The 16,850-nt window shown below is 46.0% G+C and overlaps 1 protein-coding gene across 1 annotated transcript in view; it reads right to left on the bottom strand.

Annotated features, from left to right (window-relative positions):
* The window catches only part of LOC117878389 (sideroflexin-5), a gene marked incomplete in the record, with an annotated part of 121,459 nt that overhangs the window by 75,771 nt on the left and 28,838 nt on the right, over positions 1–16,850 (bottom strand). Inside the window, 1 exon segment of the mRNA XM_034772553.1 lies at positions 197–287. Coding sequence (XP_034628444.1) covers positions 197–287 — 91 coding nt within the window.

The following is a 16,850-nucleotide window of genomic DNA, read 5'->3' as shown; positions in this document are numbered from 1 at the left end:
TGAATTTCAATCCTATATTTTATTTAGAATAACAACATCTCAGCCATGGGTTCCATCTTGCAGTGCTGCCAGTTTGGTGTTCAGGCCACAGTATAAATCACAGAGGCAGAAGCAACCTGTATGTCTCAACAGCATTAAATCCATACTTAGGGCTATATATCACACACAGAGCATGTAGAAGTAGATCATGTCTTACCTACAGCAGGGAATGGCACAAACCTCTGGATCAGGAGGCGGGTAGCTGGCGTAAACTTGTTTGCTCTCTCAACCAGAACATTAAGGCCCACCTTTAGACAGAGAAATCGAAGAAAGGTAAAAGCATTTAGTTCCAAATAATGGTGCACGCTCTATGCCCTGCAGCGACTAAGGAGTAGAGCTCTTGACTGAGATGAGAGAGGGAGAGACCTTTGCTTCTGAAATCATTCCAAAGCTAAATCCATTCAGGTAACCTTATGTGTAGCCCTTCCATTGCTTCCACGCTCCCCCCCATCGGCCCACAATTCCAGCCCTCCACCGCTACCCCCAACGGAAGGATGGGCTCCATTATAGCGTTACTCTTCTGGGTTGTTTCTTCACCATTGCCTTTAATGGAGATGTCCCTATATTGCATTTTTTATCCAGTTTGATGGTATTTTCCCAGCCAATCTCACCCCTCCAGCAGGGCCGCCCAGAGGATTGAGGGGGCCTGGGGTCTTTGGCGGCGGGGGGCCCTTGCTGCCGAAGACCCAGCACTTCGGCGGTGGGTCCCGGGGCGGAAGGACCCCCCCACCGCGGGTCTTCAGGGCACTTTGGCGGCGGCGGGTCCCGGAGCAGAAGGACCCCCCCGCTGCCGAATTACCACTGAAGACCCGGAGTGGAAGAGGCTCCGGGGGCCCGGGCACCACGAGAGTTTTCCGGGGCCCCTGGAGCGAGTGAAGGACCCTGCTCCAGGGGCCCCGAAAAACTCTCGTTGGGGCCCCTGTGGACTCCGGGGCAAATTGCCCCACTTGCCCCCGCCCTGGGCAGCCCTGCCCTCCAGCAGAGTTTGGATTGGATTATGGTCTAGCCACGTAGAGGGTATCGTATAACTGTAATGCCAACAGACCCCGGTTGTCGTCGGCTGGGATCAAACCTGGGACTTCTGAAGCTTAATGCATGAGCTTCTCTCTACTGCATGAGCTAAAACACAAGTCTTTTAGCCAAGGCTGTAGCAGACTCATCAATGTTTAGCTGGTCTAGGTGCCACTAGAGGGGGACAGAGTGCCACACCAAGCAGGCATGGGTTCCATACTATACTTTTTCACCCATTTCCTCCAGCATTTGAATGAGGCACGGTGCACTGCATTTTTACTACCATCCTAAAGTAGCTGCACATGTGTAACCCAAAGCAACAACGTGGGTCTTTGCCCAGCTGCTAGAGGGGGACAAAACCCTACAGTCTAACAGTTTGGGTTACAGATTAAGGCTGGTCTAAAATTTTCCATCAAAACTTTTTTCTCCCCGACAGAAAATTGGGTTCTCATCTAAACACAATTTTATTGCAGAAAGCACCTTCTTTCCTCAAAAACTTTCTATTTTTCATCAGAGAGGCCTAAAAGGCCCCAAACCAAAAGTGTTGGCTGTAACCCAAATGTTTTTGACAGTTTCTGACCGAATGTCTTCACCCGAAAAAGTGCAATACAAAAAATTTTCAGCCCAAAATGTCTGAAATTTTTTTGGTTTTCAGGGCTTTCAATTTTCTTACCAAATAAATACATACATAACAATAAATAAAAAAAAATTAAAATTGTCTGTGGTGAAAAAAAACCCAACATTTTCTGACCATGTCAGTTACACATGCACATGCAGTGTCGTTGTCTTTCTTTGGGAAGATGCTGAAAAACACCATTACAGTTTAAACACTGCGTGAGCACAATTAGGATTTTCACACCCTCAGTACCCTTCCAAATCCAAGCAGGTTTCCACTGGGACACTGAATGACATTTCTCCTCCTATGGGGTATTTCCCTGCCAAATCGTCCCTTTCTGCTTTCACTCCCCACCCCACCCACACTTTGGCATTAGGGGCATTCAAAAAGAGTCATACTGTATATATTTTTAAATAATCAGAAAAGTGTTTTTTCCCCTCCCCTTCTTCATTCTCAAAAATGGCTGAGAAGCATTTGCTCAAACATTCCAAGGCCTGGAAAATGTAAGCCCAAAATGTGAAAGCTAAGTTGTAAGCTACTGGAAAAATGGGGGTTTAGAAAGGGAATCATAGAATATCTGAGTTAGAAGGGACCTCAGGAGACCATCTAGTTCAACCCCCTGCTCAAAGCAAGACCAATCCCCAGACAGATTTTGACCCCAGATCCCTAAATGGCCCCCTCAAGAATTGAACTCACAATGCTGGGTTTAGCAGGCCAATGCTCAAACTACTGTGCTATCCCTCCCCGGCTCAGACAATCCTAACCATGGTTCCTGGTCCCACTATACCTATACCTACCTATACTACAGCTACAGTATTCATAAATTTAATTCACTGAATCTGCAGAGATATCATATTTTGTTTCGTTACCGAACTCCTCTGCTTGGAGTTTTTCAGGATTTGAATGCAAAATGCAGAAGCAGCAGCATTTGAAAAGAGAAAAGGTTGACCTGAGCCACTGCTGTGAAGTTACTAGTAATAAAAACCATTTTACTTTCAGATTCAATTTGGTGCCACAGATGAACTCACTTTTCTGTCTGTAACACCCACCCTGCTGTGACTATGAAATTAAATGTTGATATAGATTTAAATCCAATCTCCCCAAATTCTCGACACAAGGTCTAGATTTAAGAAACTAATGAGGGTTTGTTTTTACAGTTTTGAAATTATTTTACCCAATCTGTGAACTCTTTCCCGCAGGTTGCAAAGTGGGACCACCTAAATTGGGAAAGGAGAATGCCCTGCAACACACTGGTATTTTTGATCTCAGATCATTGCAAATAAAAGGGGCACCAGCAAAGACTTGTTAATAGGTTTTAATTACGAGGGGCTGGCCAGAGGTATTATGTCCAGTGGGCCAAATGCATCACTAAGGTAACTCAATGCTAATGGAGTTACTCCAGGGGTGAGTATAGTTAATTATTGTTATTTATTTGTATTACCATCCAAGATCAGGCCCCCTTCTGCAAAGGCATAACAAAGAGACAGTCCCTGTACCATAGAGTGTAGTGATTGCTTAGCAGCTTGAAAATAACATTGCTTTCTCTCTTGGGTCTACATTTGCCTCCGGCAAACTCTATTTTCCCCTCCAATTTTTTTATGGAGGGTCTTTGTCCCACTTCCCTATTGTCAGCATCAACAATGCGGTCAGCTCAGTGCTGAGAGCAGAGTTTGCAGTGTTGCCAGAACTCTGGATTTTACCATGAGTGCCACAACATTTGGTGGTTTTTTTTTAAAGCCCCAGCTCCTGGAGTCAAGGGATTATGTAAGAACCTCAGCTCTCACATAAAAAGAATTCTTGCCTTTCTAGTTGCAGAGCAAGGCTTGACAGCATGACCCTAGTGTAACCTAAAGTCTCAGAAGCCAAAAGACAAATTAAAAAAAAACCTCCCCAAATTATTATTTTTTAAATCTCTCTATTTTTCAGCCAATTGTGATTTTTCTGAGACCTGACGAACGGTTTGGGGGATTGGCAATGCTGAGTTTGTTCAATAAAGGTCCAATCCTTCTCCCCCTCAAATCCATGGGAAAGCTCCCAGTGAGGGCCAGAACTGGGGTTTGTGCTCGCTCTGATATCTGTTTCTGAAGTGGAGTAACAATATTAGTGGGTCACCTACCAAGAGGTGTTTTTATTTATTTTTCAGTGGTGGATTTTTACAAAGAAAGAGATACTGAGAACCCAGAGAACACTGCCGATCTGACCACAACAGCTCTTCCCTTCTAACTACGAAGGGCTAGGAGGAGACTTACATCGGAGACAGATTACCCAACATCTGCCTGTTGCATGGCTCCTTGCACCTTCCTTTGAAGCATCTGGTGCTAGCCACTGGTGGAGACAAGGAGCCTGGGCTAGATGGACCATGGGTTTGATTCAGTCTGGCAATTCCAATGTTCCAGCAATGTAAAGACTGCACAGGCGCCGACTCCGTGGGTGCTCCAGATGCTTAGTACCCACTGGCAGCCAGCTCCCCCTCCCCGCCCAGTGCCTCCCGCCCTCCTGCTGATCAGCGCTTCTCCCTCCTTGATCAGTTGTTTCGCGGCATGCAGGAGGCTCTGGGAGGGAGGGGAAGGAGTGGGGATAGGGCACGCTGGGGGGAGGGGCGGAGCAGGGGTGGGAAGAGGCGGGACGGGGGTCGAGGCTTGGGGGAAGGGGTTGGGTGGGTGGGGGCCTGTGGCAGAGCGGGGGGTTAAGAACTCCCCAGTCCCGGAGGAAGCCAGCGCCTATGAAAGACTGAGCTTAATGCTGGCATTTGAACTATCAACCTGCCAGTGTCCAGGGAAGGAGATTCAGTCCTACGGAAAGGGAACTAAACGAGGCTCGCCTGTCCTTCAGCCTCAAAGTCACCAGCACAAAGCTTCAGAGGGTGCAGCATAAAAGGGGCCAACAGAGGGCACAAAACATAGCTAATAAAAAGGGCAGGTCAAGGTAGAAGCAGCAGAACACCCGCTTGAGGTCAGATGCAAAGGAGGAAGGAGATTGGGAAGCAGGCAGAGACGAAGGTGGGGAGAGGGAAGGAGAAGAGAAGAGAGGACAAGAGAGAGAGAAGGAGTGTGGGTTGGAGCAAAGAGGGAAAAGGAAGGAGTTGGGATCAAGGGGGTATGGGATGAGAGGAAGGCAAGAGAAGGGAAACCATGGAACCAGAGCCAGCATTAGAGGAGACTGTGGAAGGAGAGTGAAAGAGAGAGGCTGGTTTGGGGCAGAGGGACAGATGTTTCTATTGAAGAAAATAGCAAGGTCTTGAGCAGAAAAGGAAGAGGTGGGGCAGGGGCACAGGAGGCAAGGTGGGATATGGTGAGAAAGCAGGACAGAAACGCAGACGCAAGGGAGTCACGCAGGGCATTGAAGGACAAGAATCTTAAACTTCATTTGGTAGGAGACGAAGATCCAGTGGAGGGACTCAAAGAGGGGAGCAACATGGTCCATGCACAACCTGGTCTATGTCCCTATAAGTAAACTAAAGATAAACAGCCATGTGGCACAGAAGGGGAAGAGGGGAGGGGCTTTACTTACGAATGCACATCAACATTAAACACACAGCAATCCAAGCAAATGGATATTGCCCTTCACAGAGGCAACGGCATGCCCACGGGCAATGAGATGCAGCAGGCTGTAGGAGTGGGGCGGAAAGCTGCTCTGGCAGCGGGGAAAGAGAAGCCACTGCAGCAACAAGGGGAAATGCTGTAGAGAAGAAAGAGGTGCTTGGAGGGAAAAGGCAGCAGGCAGAGATCCTGGAGTTCCCATAAGGTGGTATGGAGGACATTGAGATACCGATCCACAGTGCCCCAGGCTTGTAGTGATACAGAACACAAGCACCGGAGGATGTGCTGGCACGGTATGAACACACTCCACTATAGTGTTTTATTGGCTGAACTGTATCAACAAATCTTAAACCGGAGCAACACCAGTTTGTAGACACGTCCTCAGACAAGTCTGGCTGTCCTTCTGAAAGATATGCCACAGCTCCAACAGAAGTTATGGGTTTGATGCAGGGGTGAAAGTTGGCCAGAAGCCGGTACCGGCCTGTACCCCGTCGCTGCCCCTTTTGTCCCCTCTATCGGCGGCCCTGCCGGTAGGGACGCTACTGGCAGGGCTGCCAACTGGGGAGTGGAGGGGCAGCTGCCCTGGGACCGGCGATTTAAAAGGGCCTGGGGCTCCCGACCGCGACCACCACCGCTGCTAATGCGGCAGCGGCTGGAGCCCCTGGCCCTTTTAAATCATCGCCGGAGCCCTGGGCGGCATGGCCCAGGTAGCGCGGATGGGCTGGCTGGGGAAGGCTGACCCCCAGCCCCACCCCTTCCGCATGAGGCCCCGCCCCTTCCAGGGGCCCAGAGCCGGGCCCCCGTACCAGTAAGAATTTAATATTACTTTCACCCCTGGTTTGATGAAGAAATTACTGGGTGAGATTCTCCGGCCTATGTTATGCAGGAGGCCAGACTACATGATCATCATCAGACAATGGTAGATTCTCCGTCACTGACAATTTAAATCAAGACTGGATGGTTTTCTGAAAGATCTGCTTGAGGAATTATTGTGGGGAAGTTCTATGGCCTGTGTAGTATAGGAGGTCGGACTAGCTGAACTCACAGTGGTCCAAAAAGCCAACTAGCCCTATGACAAGGCTGCACTGGAGGAGAGTCGGGAGAGAGGGGTGATGAAGCCTAGCTGGGGGAGGAGCTGGGCTAGGCAGAAAGAGAGGAAGTTGGTGGTATGAAAGGGCAGCAGGAAGGCACCCTGCAGTCAAGCCCTAGAGAGGAGGGGAGTTGGCAATAGACAAGGAGGAGTGAGGCCTCAGATTCTGCCTGGGAATGTTGTTGTTCGTCCTTTGAGTTCGAAGATGACCATGACATCACTGATTGATTTGGTTTCTGTTAATATGTGAATGGCTGATCAAGCACATTTTAGATTTGAACTGTCTCTGGCACACTGAACAAGAGATGCCGCTATGGGTTAGTTGATTAAGAGCGGAGATGCTGCTGTTGTGAGATTTACGCTGCTGGCGCTTCTGCTCTCCCTCAGTAGTTCTCCTCTGCTCATAGACTGTAGCTCCAGTATGGATCAGACTTCGCCAGGTAGAACGATCTTGAGCGAGATCTTCTGACTCCAGCAAGAACCCGAGAGAGGCTGAAGTAGCCAGAGGGAACAGAGAAAATTCCGGTAGTGACCTGGGGTGGGCTGGGTGAAGAAAGTTAAGAAGGAGTTTGGGAGCAAGCAGATCGTGATTGCCAAACACAGGGTGCCTGGGCTGGAACATGGAGCAGTGGGCAGGCCCGGGTCCCCCTAACAGCCACTGGGATGTGGCACGGGCTGGGCAGAAGAGCGGAAGAGCACCTGAGACAGTTTGTATGGAGAGACTTTGTTACTGCGGAAGGAGAGGACTATAGTGACCTGGCTGGAGGGCTGAGTCATGAAGAGGGAGAAACCTGACTCCAGAGAGAGAGAGAGAGAGCAGCTGAGAGAGGGGGTGTCAGACTGGTCGAGAGCTAATCCCCAGGCGAGCCACAAAGAGGCCTCTCAGCGGTGAGTAGTGAACCCCAGGACAGCCCCGCTCTGGCCTTGGAATTCCTGAATCTATGAATAATGGTCCTTTCTGGCCTTAAAATCTCTGAAGAAGTTATGGAAGGAGACAAGCAAAGAAATAGGAGCAGGAGCCTTTGGGGGTTTGCTCAGGGCAGGGATCCAGGACTCAGAGCCACATACTAACGTACAATAGAAGTCAAACAGGCAAAGAAAGTTCATCACTTGCTCTTAGAATCAGGCGCAGGAGGAAAAATCACCGAGTGACAGAATCCAGGTTCCTGCTAATCTCTAAGGAGGCATGGGGCCACTCTCCCTCCCCTCCCTCGCCCTATTTTGAACTGACCTCCTCCTAGTTCTAAATGTTTCTTTACTGCACTAAGTGGTAGAAAGTCCTGAGGACAGTGGGTGGCCGCCTGCTCCCTCTCACAAACTGATTATGGGCTATAACACCAAATTCACAGGCTGTCAATGCAGCCACTCCACACTGCTCACAAACAATTATCAGGAAGAGGGAGCTGGGATTAGAAAACGCCACAGGGGCACCTTCGCCTAGACAGGAGAGTGAAAAATTGTGTGCGTGTGCGAGTTGGTGTATGATGGGGGATGGCGGTGGGGAAGGAGACAGGGAAGAAGACTACCTTGCTGGAGAGAACAGAGGAGATGGTGAGTAAAGGTGGCTACTCGATCGCTCTGTGCTTTAGCATTTAAGCAGAGTGCACAAAAGACAGTTCCTGCCCTGTCGTGCTTACACTCCCAACGAGCCAAACACAGCGTAGACAGGCGGTTCCTGGAAGCCCAGAGAAGGAAATCACTAGCATGGTGATTTCTTTAGCTTTGTCGTTGTGGTATATTATTGACTCTCTTCTTGTGGCCATCATGGAGGCAGGGAGTCTTTAGGAGGGAGTAAATGAAGAGAGGGAGGTGATCGGGAAGGCGTTCCATTCACAGGACGGAAGCTTGGGAGGAAAACAGAGACACGTTTGCAGGAGCAGTGGATGAATGTGGCAACAAGGCCCCAGCACTGATGAAGCGGGGTGTGTGTGTGTTGTACTGGGGTATGTTACACCACATCTGAGGTCATGGTTCAGGCTCTCCAGCTACTTTAGGGAGCTAGTATGAGCCTCACTAGCACAAGTCTGTGTACCCAGGCTGGAAGGTTGACTCCCAGAAGCAGTGCTGATGTACCCTTAGTGACTAGATCAGAGATGTAGACGGTGGTGGGGTTATGTAGGGCCTTGAAGACAAAGAAGAGACACTTGATCTTGTGGCAGTGCATAAGAGGGAGTCACAGGCCTTCCTACTGAATGATCAATTCATTCCTATTCAAGTGCCATTTGTGAAAACCATTTGCTCCTCCCTCTCTGTTCTTATTGCACAGACCGGCTCTAGCATCTCTATTGCACAGACAGGCTCTAGCATCGAATGGGCGTGGACAAACAGCAGGCATCCTGCTAATACCAGTCTGAATCAAAGTTCTGACGAGTACTAGCAGAGTACCAAACTAAAGAAATGAATATTGCTTTCCACTAGCTATAATGCTGGGACACCATTTATAGAAATATTCTCTCTAGACTGAGATACTAAGACTTCAGTGATACCCATTCACTAAACAGCATACACCTCTACCCAGATATAACGCTGTCCTCGGGAGCCAAAAAATCTTACCGCGTTATAGGTGAAACCGCGTTATATCGAACTTGCTTTGATCCACGGGAGTGTGCAGCCCTGCCCCCCCAGAGCGTTGCTTTATATCCAAACCGCGTTATATCGAGCTTGCTTTGATCCACGGGAGTGCGCAGCCCCCCCCCCCCGAGCGTTGCTTTACCGCGTTATATCCAAATTCGTGTTATATCGGGGTAGAAGTGTACCTTGAAGTACCTCAGAGAAAACCCAGGGTAATGGTGTTAGTAATTCAGCAGATACTACTCCTACTCCTGCTGTTGACGTGCTGAGTTCACAGCAGGAAGGCTATCTTTCAGATGAGGCATCACACTAAAGTCCTGACATTTTGTGTTCCCATTTGCTAAACTACTCAGGGCATCTCTAAACCTAATTTCCTGGCCAAATTTTAATTAATCTAATTACATTCTGTGGCCCTAAATTCTCCCTCAAGTTTCAATTAAATATTCTGTTCTCCACTCCCTGTACTAAACTAGGGTGCCATGCTGCGGCGTGCTGTTAAAGAACCATCTCGCAAGTGGCTGCTCTTCCTTATATGGTTTGTATAGATCCATATTTTCAACTTAAGACGGGGGGGAGCTGGGACTGCTCAGTATCTCTGAAATTCACACACTGTCATCTTATTATTAACTATTTGTATTACCAGAGCACCTAAGAGCACTTGTGATGGGCCAGGATCAAACTGAGAAGTCTAAATTTAGTGGGTATTTTTGAAAATTTTGGCCTAAATTTCTCAAGTACTTGGTATCCTACGAGTCAAGAGATGCTATATAAATGTAAGTTACTATTACTCCCACCATTCAGGGTCAAAGATTTGGGAATGCCTGCACAGTTTGGAAAAACCAGAGCAGTAAATTACCATCTCTGCTGACGAACATCATCTACTACAGAGTGCTCCCGATCTACAGGCTGCAGCGTCACGTCATGCACGGCTCCTCAAAGATCTTACGTTACGAAATCACAGTAGTGATTGCATAATGTTGTAACCTGATGTCCCCTGTAAGCCTGATATTTTTTGAAACAGCTTCCAATTCTGTCAGATCTTTCTGTCAGAATTCTGCACTGTGTGGTCTCTAGCCTAGAGGAAAACTTTATGGGAGAGTTTTAGGTTAGTCGAGCAGGGCATTTTTGAGATAAGGCATTTTTTGGTTTTGCAAATGTCTAACATTTTTCTGCAGTGCCAGATCTCAAAAAATAGCATGGTCAACAAACTTCACTTTATTGTATTCCATTAGTGCTGGTGGTGAACTAGGGCCTATTTCAATGCCCAGTGAAGTCAATGGAAAGATTCCCATTTGACTTCAGTGGGTTTTGGATTGGCTCCTTATGATTTAGTTGGTGTTGGTCCTGCTTTGAGCAGGGGGTGGGACTAGATGACCTCCTGAAGTTCCTTCCAAACCTGATCTTCTATTATTCTAATTGCACAAAACTATTTTTGATGATGCTAGATACAAAAGTTGGGAGTTGCATGGAAATTATAGCCTCAGAGCTCCAGCTCCCAGCACAATTTACAAACTTCTTCACACCATTTACCATCTTTGTAGAAACAAAGAAAAAAAAATCTTAAACCAAATAAGCTCTGATTCAAGCAGCTTAGCACCTGTACAGAAGCCTCAGTGGAATTTGTAAGCTCTGGAAGCCAAACAGTTCTGGCTCAAGGAGTTAAGAAACTTAGTGGATTTCTTTGGGTGTAGCAAGTAACATAAGCTAAATAGCTCTGGTTGTAGCTCAGATATAAGCTACCTCAAGACTGTCCAAAACAATTTCCGTAGTATTCTTTTCTGTTTGTTTTTTAAAGGTGTAAGTTACATCTTTCTGGAAGTAGTAGAAGTTTAAAACACAGTGGAATTAGGGCACTAACCTACAATTTGCGGGACCTGGGTTCAAGCCCTGCTCTGCCACAGACTTCCTGTAAGGTTTTGGTCAAATCATTTGGTCTCTCCAAACCTCAGTTTGCCCTCTGTACAATGGAGATGATGACACTGAGCTGCCTCTCAGGGGTGTTGCGAGGCTAAATCCATTATCTGAGAGCTCCGATATTTCAGACGATCTCAATACCCAGAATAGACAGCGTTAAACTGGTGCAAAAGGGTTTGTGGACACACTAAATTTCAGTTTAAGAGTGGCTTATTTCAATACCGTTAACCCTGTTCCCAGTTGACTTAGACTAAATTGAAATAAGTCTCACATACCGAAATAAGCATCCACAAAGCCTCTTGCACTGGTTTAACTAGATCAGCTTAAATTCACAACTTAAATTATACCGGTACAACCTTCTCATGTAAACAAGCTCACATTTAACTTCAATGGGATTACTTATGTGCTGAAAGTTTAGGCACATGCTTAGGTACTTGGTTAGATCAAGACATAATCTCCACTCAAAAATCCATTACACATAATGAAATCCATTTTAAGCAATGCAGCTGCCCTAAGCCTCACAAAAACAGGCTGCCTGTGAGAGCTGGTCCTTTAATTGATTATGTACAAAACCTCAGATGCTTTAAAGTGATTGTTTAAAATAGTGGGGCGCCTATTAGAGAGTCAGTCCTTAGTGCAGGTGTCACTGTATATAAAAGTGGATGAGAGTTATGCTAAGCACAGGGTCTGAGCATCCCTAAAACTGTAGCTCACCTTTGCACATGTGCTAAATAAAGAGTAATTAGTTTCATTACATTGTTTCCAAGGGAAAACGTATGACATCTGATGCCTCGGCCAACTAGACAAGGTAATTAAGAGATTATGTTTCTCTTCTGTATTATACCCAGACTGTTGTTACACTAAATTCTCCATTATTTTCCTCACCTCTCTTTAGTTTCACTGATCCCTAGAACACCAGGGTGCTCATCAGCAGCAAAATCAAGTTGGCCAGCCTCCACCGTGCATATTAAAAGTCCGCATTTGGGGGGAAGGGAGGAAAAAGTAGCAATCATATCACCGTAAAATTACAGTGTTGTTAAAAGACAAATGTCTCCATGTGAACAGTGACTGGCACATTAAAATGTTTATGTAACATGATGCCCCTTGGTGGGTCATCGGCAGCAGGGACTGAACCTAGGTCCTCTGGATCTAAAAGCATAAGCCTCTACTGTATGAGCTAAAAGACTCAGCTGTCAAAGTGTCGCTAGGGAACAAGATGACTGCCTTCTTACGCACCTATCTCCAACATGAAGGAAAAAGAACTGCTTAATCATGGGGGACTTCAATTTGAGAGTGACATATGCTGGAGGTCTCATGCTGCCTGGACTAAAACATTCTTGGAATTTCTAAACATTATAGATGTCAATTTCCTAACACATTCCAAAAGTATTGCCGCCAACAAGGGGGAATTCTTTATTAGACCTTCTCCCAAGGGATAAAGAGGAACTGATCACAGAACTAAAATTTAATGGGCGCGTAGGTACAAGAGATCATGACTTGATCACACTTATAATGTGCAAGCAGAATAAAGTCCAGATCAGTAATATACTTGGTGCTTTAATAGGGCCAATTTCACAAAGCTGAAAACAATTATAAGCTAAATAAGCTGGGAGGAAGAATTTAATCAGAAAATGTGAATGATAATTGGGAAGCATTTAAGAACACCTTAGTAGATGACTAAAATGCCACAATCCCACAACTGAGAGAGAAGACGGTGCTGGTTAAAAAAATAACCTGCTTTACAGGGGAAGTGAAGGCAGCTATAAAAAAATAATATCTAACAAATGGAAGACAGGGGAAATTGATAGCAATTAATATAAACCATAAATTAGGAATTGTAGACATTTGATAAGGGAAGCAAAGGAACACAAGGCAAAATCTATGACCAGCAGCATTAAGAAGAAAGAGTTTTTAAAATATATAAGGAACAGAAAAGAATCCTGACAATGGTATTGGTCAATTACTAAATGGAAATGATAGACTTATCAATAATAGCAGCAAAGAGTCCTGTGGCACCTTATAGACTAACAGATATATTGGAGCATGAGCTTTCGTGGCTGAATACCCACTTCGTCGGATGCATGAGGTAATAGTGCATAAAAGGCAGAAGTGTTCAATAAATACTTCTGTTCTGTATTTGGGGGAAAAACAGATGACCTAGCCTCATCACTTTCCATTCCCCTAGTACCTTTGGAGGATGTTAAACAGAAACTACTAACGTTACACATTTTTAAATTAGCATGTCCAAAAAAATTACATTCAAGAGTTTTAAAAGAGCTGGCTGAGGAGCTTGCTGAACTGTTAATGCTGTTTTTCAGTAAGTCTTGGAGCACTGGGAAAGTTCCAGAAGACTGGAATAATGCTCATACTGTGCCAATTATTAAAAAGGGTAAGCGGGAAGACCTGGGTAATTATAGGCCTTATCAGCCGGACATCAATCCCAGGCAAGATAATGGAGCAGCTGATCTGGGACTCAATTAATAAAAATGCAAAGGAGGGTAATGTAATTAATGCCAAATCAAAATGGATTTTTGGACAAGAGATCCTGTCAGACTAACTTGATATCTTTTTTTGATGAGATTACAAGTTTCGTTGATAAAGGTAATGGCATTGACATAGTACACCTCTACCCTAATATAATGCGACCCGATATAACACGAATTCAGATATAACACGGTAAAGCAGCGCTCCGGGGGGGCGGGGCTGCGCGCTCCGACAGATCAAAGCAAGTTCGATATAACGCGGTTTCACCTATAACGCGGTAAGATTTTTTGGCTCCCGAGGACAGCGTTATATTGGGGTAGAGGTGTAGATTTAGACTTCTCTACAGCTTTTGACTTCGTACAGACAGTATGGCCATTCTTATGTACCATGTGACATTTTGATTAAACAACTAGAAAAATGTAACCTTAACATGGGACACATTAAATGGATTAAAAACTGGCTAACCAATAGGTCTCAAAATGTAATTATAAGTGGGGAATCATCATCGAGTGGGTGTGTTTCCAGTGGGTCCTGCAAGAATCAGTTCTTGGTCCTAGACAATTTAACATTTTTATCAATGACCTTGAAGACATCATAAAATTATCACTGATAGAGTTTGCAGATGACACAAAAATTGGGGAAGTGGTAAATAATGAAAAGGACAGGTCACTGATACAGAGCAATCTGGATTGCGTCATACACTAGGTGCAAGCAAATTATGAATTTTAATATGGCTAAATGTAAATGTATACATTTGGAACAAAGAACATAGACCATACATACATAATGGGAGAGGACTCTACCCTGGGAAGCAGTGACTCTGAAAAAGTTTTGGGGCTAAGGTGGATAATCAGCTGAACATGAGCTCCCAGTGTGATTCTGTGGCCAAAAGGGCTAATGCGATCCTGGGATGCATAAACAGGGGACTCTCAAGCAGGAGTAGAGAGGTTATTTTACTTCTGTATTTGGCACAGGTGTTACTGCAACTGGAATACTGTGTCCAGTTCTGGTGCCCACAATTCAAGAAGGAGGTTGATAAATTGGAGAGGGGTCAGAGAAGAGTCACGAGAATAATTAAAGGCTTAGAAAACCTGCCTTATAGTGATAGACTCAAAGAGCTCAATCTATTTAACTTAACTAAGGGTAGGTCTATACTTACCTCCAGGTCCGGCGGTAAGCAATTGATCTTCTGGGATCGATTTATCACGTCTTGTCTAGACGCGATAAATCTATCCCGGAAGTGCTCGCCGTCGACGCTGGTACTCCTGCTCCGCGAGAGGAGTATGCGGAGTCGACAGGGGAGCCTGCCTGCCGCGTCTGGACCCGCGGTAAGTTCGAACTAAGGTACTTTGACTTCAGCTATGTTATTCACGTAGTGTGGACCAGGCCAAAGAGAAGGTTAAGGGACAACTTGATCACAATATATAAGTATCTACATGGGGAACAGATATTTAATAATGGGCCTTTCAATCCTGCAGAGAAAGATATAACATGCTCCAATAGCTGGAAGTTGAAGCTCGACAAATTCAGATTGGAAATAAGGTGTAAATTTTTAACAGTGAGGGCAATTAATCACTGGAACAATTTACCAAGGGTCATAGTGGATTCTCTGTATCTGACCATTTTAAAATCAAGATCAGATGTTTTTCTAAAAGATCTGCTCTAGGAACTACTTTGGGGAAGTTCTCTGGCCTGTACTATACAGACTGGATGATCACAGTAGTCCCTTCTGGCCTTGGCATCTATAAAAGGCTGTAGCAGACTCAAAACTCTATAAAAAGAACAGGAGTACTCGTGGCCCTTAGAGACTAACAAAGTACTCCTGTTCTTTTTGCGGATACAGACTAACTTGGCTGCTACTCTGAAACCTGTCAAACCTCTATGTGATCCAGCCACTGGAGGCATCAGGTACCACAGGTCTCACACCCAGGCCCGCTGAATGGGAGCCTTATCCTCTGCGCCACCAAGCTGCAAGGGGTGAGGAGGAAACTGCTTCTAATACCCCTCCACCAGAAGCTACACCCACTGTAATAGCCGACTGCTGATCGGACACCACTGGGTGTTCCAGTCCCATCTGAGCAAGTAACTGCGAGCCCTGTTGCTGCCCAGACTCTGGAGGCCAAGTTCCTGCTTCCTTTCCCACCTACCATGCCTCATCCCTGTTCCTGCTATCATGCCTTGCCCCTTCCTGCTACCTACCATGCCTTGTTCCTGCTTCCACACCCTGACCTCAGTCGCTGACTCCAGTTTTACCCTTGGCGTGACCACAACCCTGACTTTACTCCTGCTCCAACCATTAGGTCAGACAGCCCACGTTACAGCCCTGACAGCTTGCTCAGACCAACCTCAATCTCGTCCAGGACTCATTGTTGACCCCTGGACTTGGGGTGGACACTGCCGGGGGTCCCGCCTCGCATCACCCCAGGGTTCTGAGCGTTCACAGGAGCAGCTTGCTGCCCGTCAGGCAGAAAACCAGAAACCGAGAGACCAAATACAACAGTTGCAGACAGGAAATCGTTTCTTGCAGGAGCAAGCTGCAGTGCTCTGAATGGCTGTGGGTAACCATTCGGCTTCTCTTACGACACCGGTCCCAGAGTTCCTTTGCCAGAGAGATGATGGTACCGGCAGTAAGTTTCGTGGGTTCGGTACACAATGCAGACTCCTGTTTATGCTCTAGCCCCAGGAGCATGCCGGATATCAAGTTAATGTGGGGCTAGTACGGAGCCTGCTTACTGGGGAGGCCCTGGTGTGGGCCTCTCCCTTTCTAGAACAGAATCACTCAGCACTGACCAAGTGGGACTCTTTCTTACCAAGCATTTGCCAATATTTTCGATGACCCTCCCTGGGCTGCATTACTCCTGCTTGCTGAATTTGCTTCATTGCTGACTCTGGCTTTGACCATTGGTATGTGACCTGATCCTGACTCGACTCCTGGCTCCAACAACCACTAGCTCAGATAGCCCATGTTACAGGCCCTGACAGGAGGAGACAGACTGCTACAATGAGTAAGCATGGATTACATTTATATGCAATTTTATTTATTATAGTCCAAACACCAACACACCCTCTCTCTGCCCTTCCCCCCATTTTTTTTCTTCCCAACATCCAGTTAAGGTTGCTAAGCAATCAATGCATTGTTAGCTGTCACTTAATTTACAAAACCCAAGCACTTAAAAGAATATAAATGAACAGTTACAGACAACACAGATCTTATGCTGCCCACACAACAAAGACACACATTAGCCTTATACAATACAAACAAAAGCATATGGATTTTTTTCCCCTTCAGTTTTTAAGATGGAGAAATTCAAAACAACCCTGCAGTCAACAGAGGGCAACATGCTCATACAAACATATGCTCAGTCCCATGATTCCTAGCTGATGACTGGATTTACTTCCAGCTTTTCTTGGAAATTCAGTCTGTACCCATGGGAAAGCATGGTTAATAGCAACCAGACAGACATTATTTTCCATGCCCAACAAGGGATTTAATCCCAACTATAACTGGAAATCTGAATGCAGTCTTAGCTATGGAGTCACCACTGTTGCCTTCATGTGGAATTACATATACCACACACACACACAC

This window comes from Trachemys scripta, chromosome 5, assembly GCF_013100865.1.
Source record: "Trachemys scripta elegans isolate TJP31775 chromosome 5, CAS_Tse_1.0, whole genome shotgun sequence".
Classification (NCBI taxonomy): domain Eukaryota; kingdom Metazoa; phylum Chordata; order Testudines; family Emydidae; genus Trachemys; species Trachemys scripta.
This window is presented reverse-complemented; position numbering and strand designations above follow the sequence as displayed.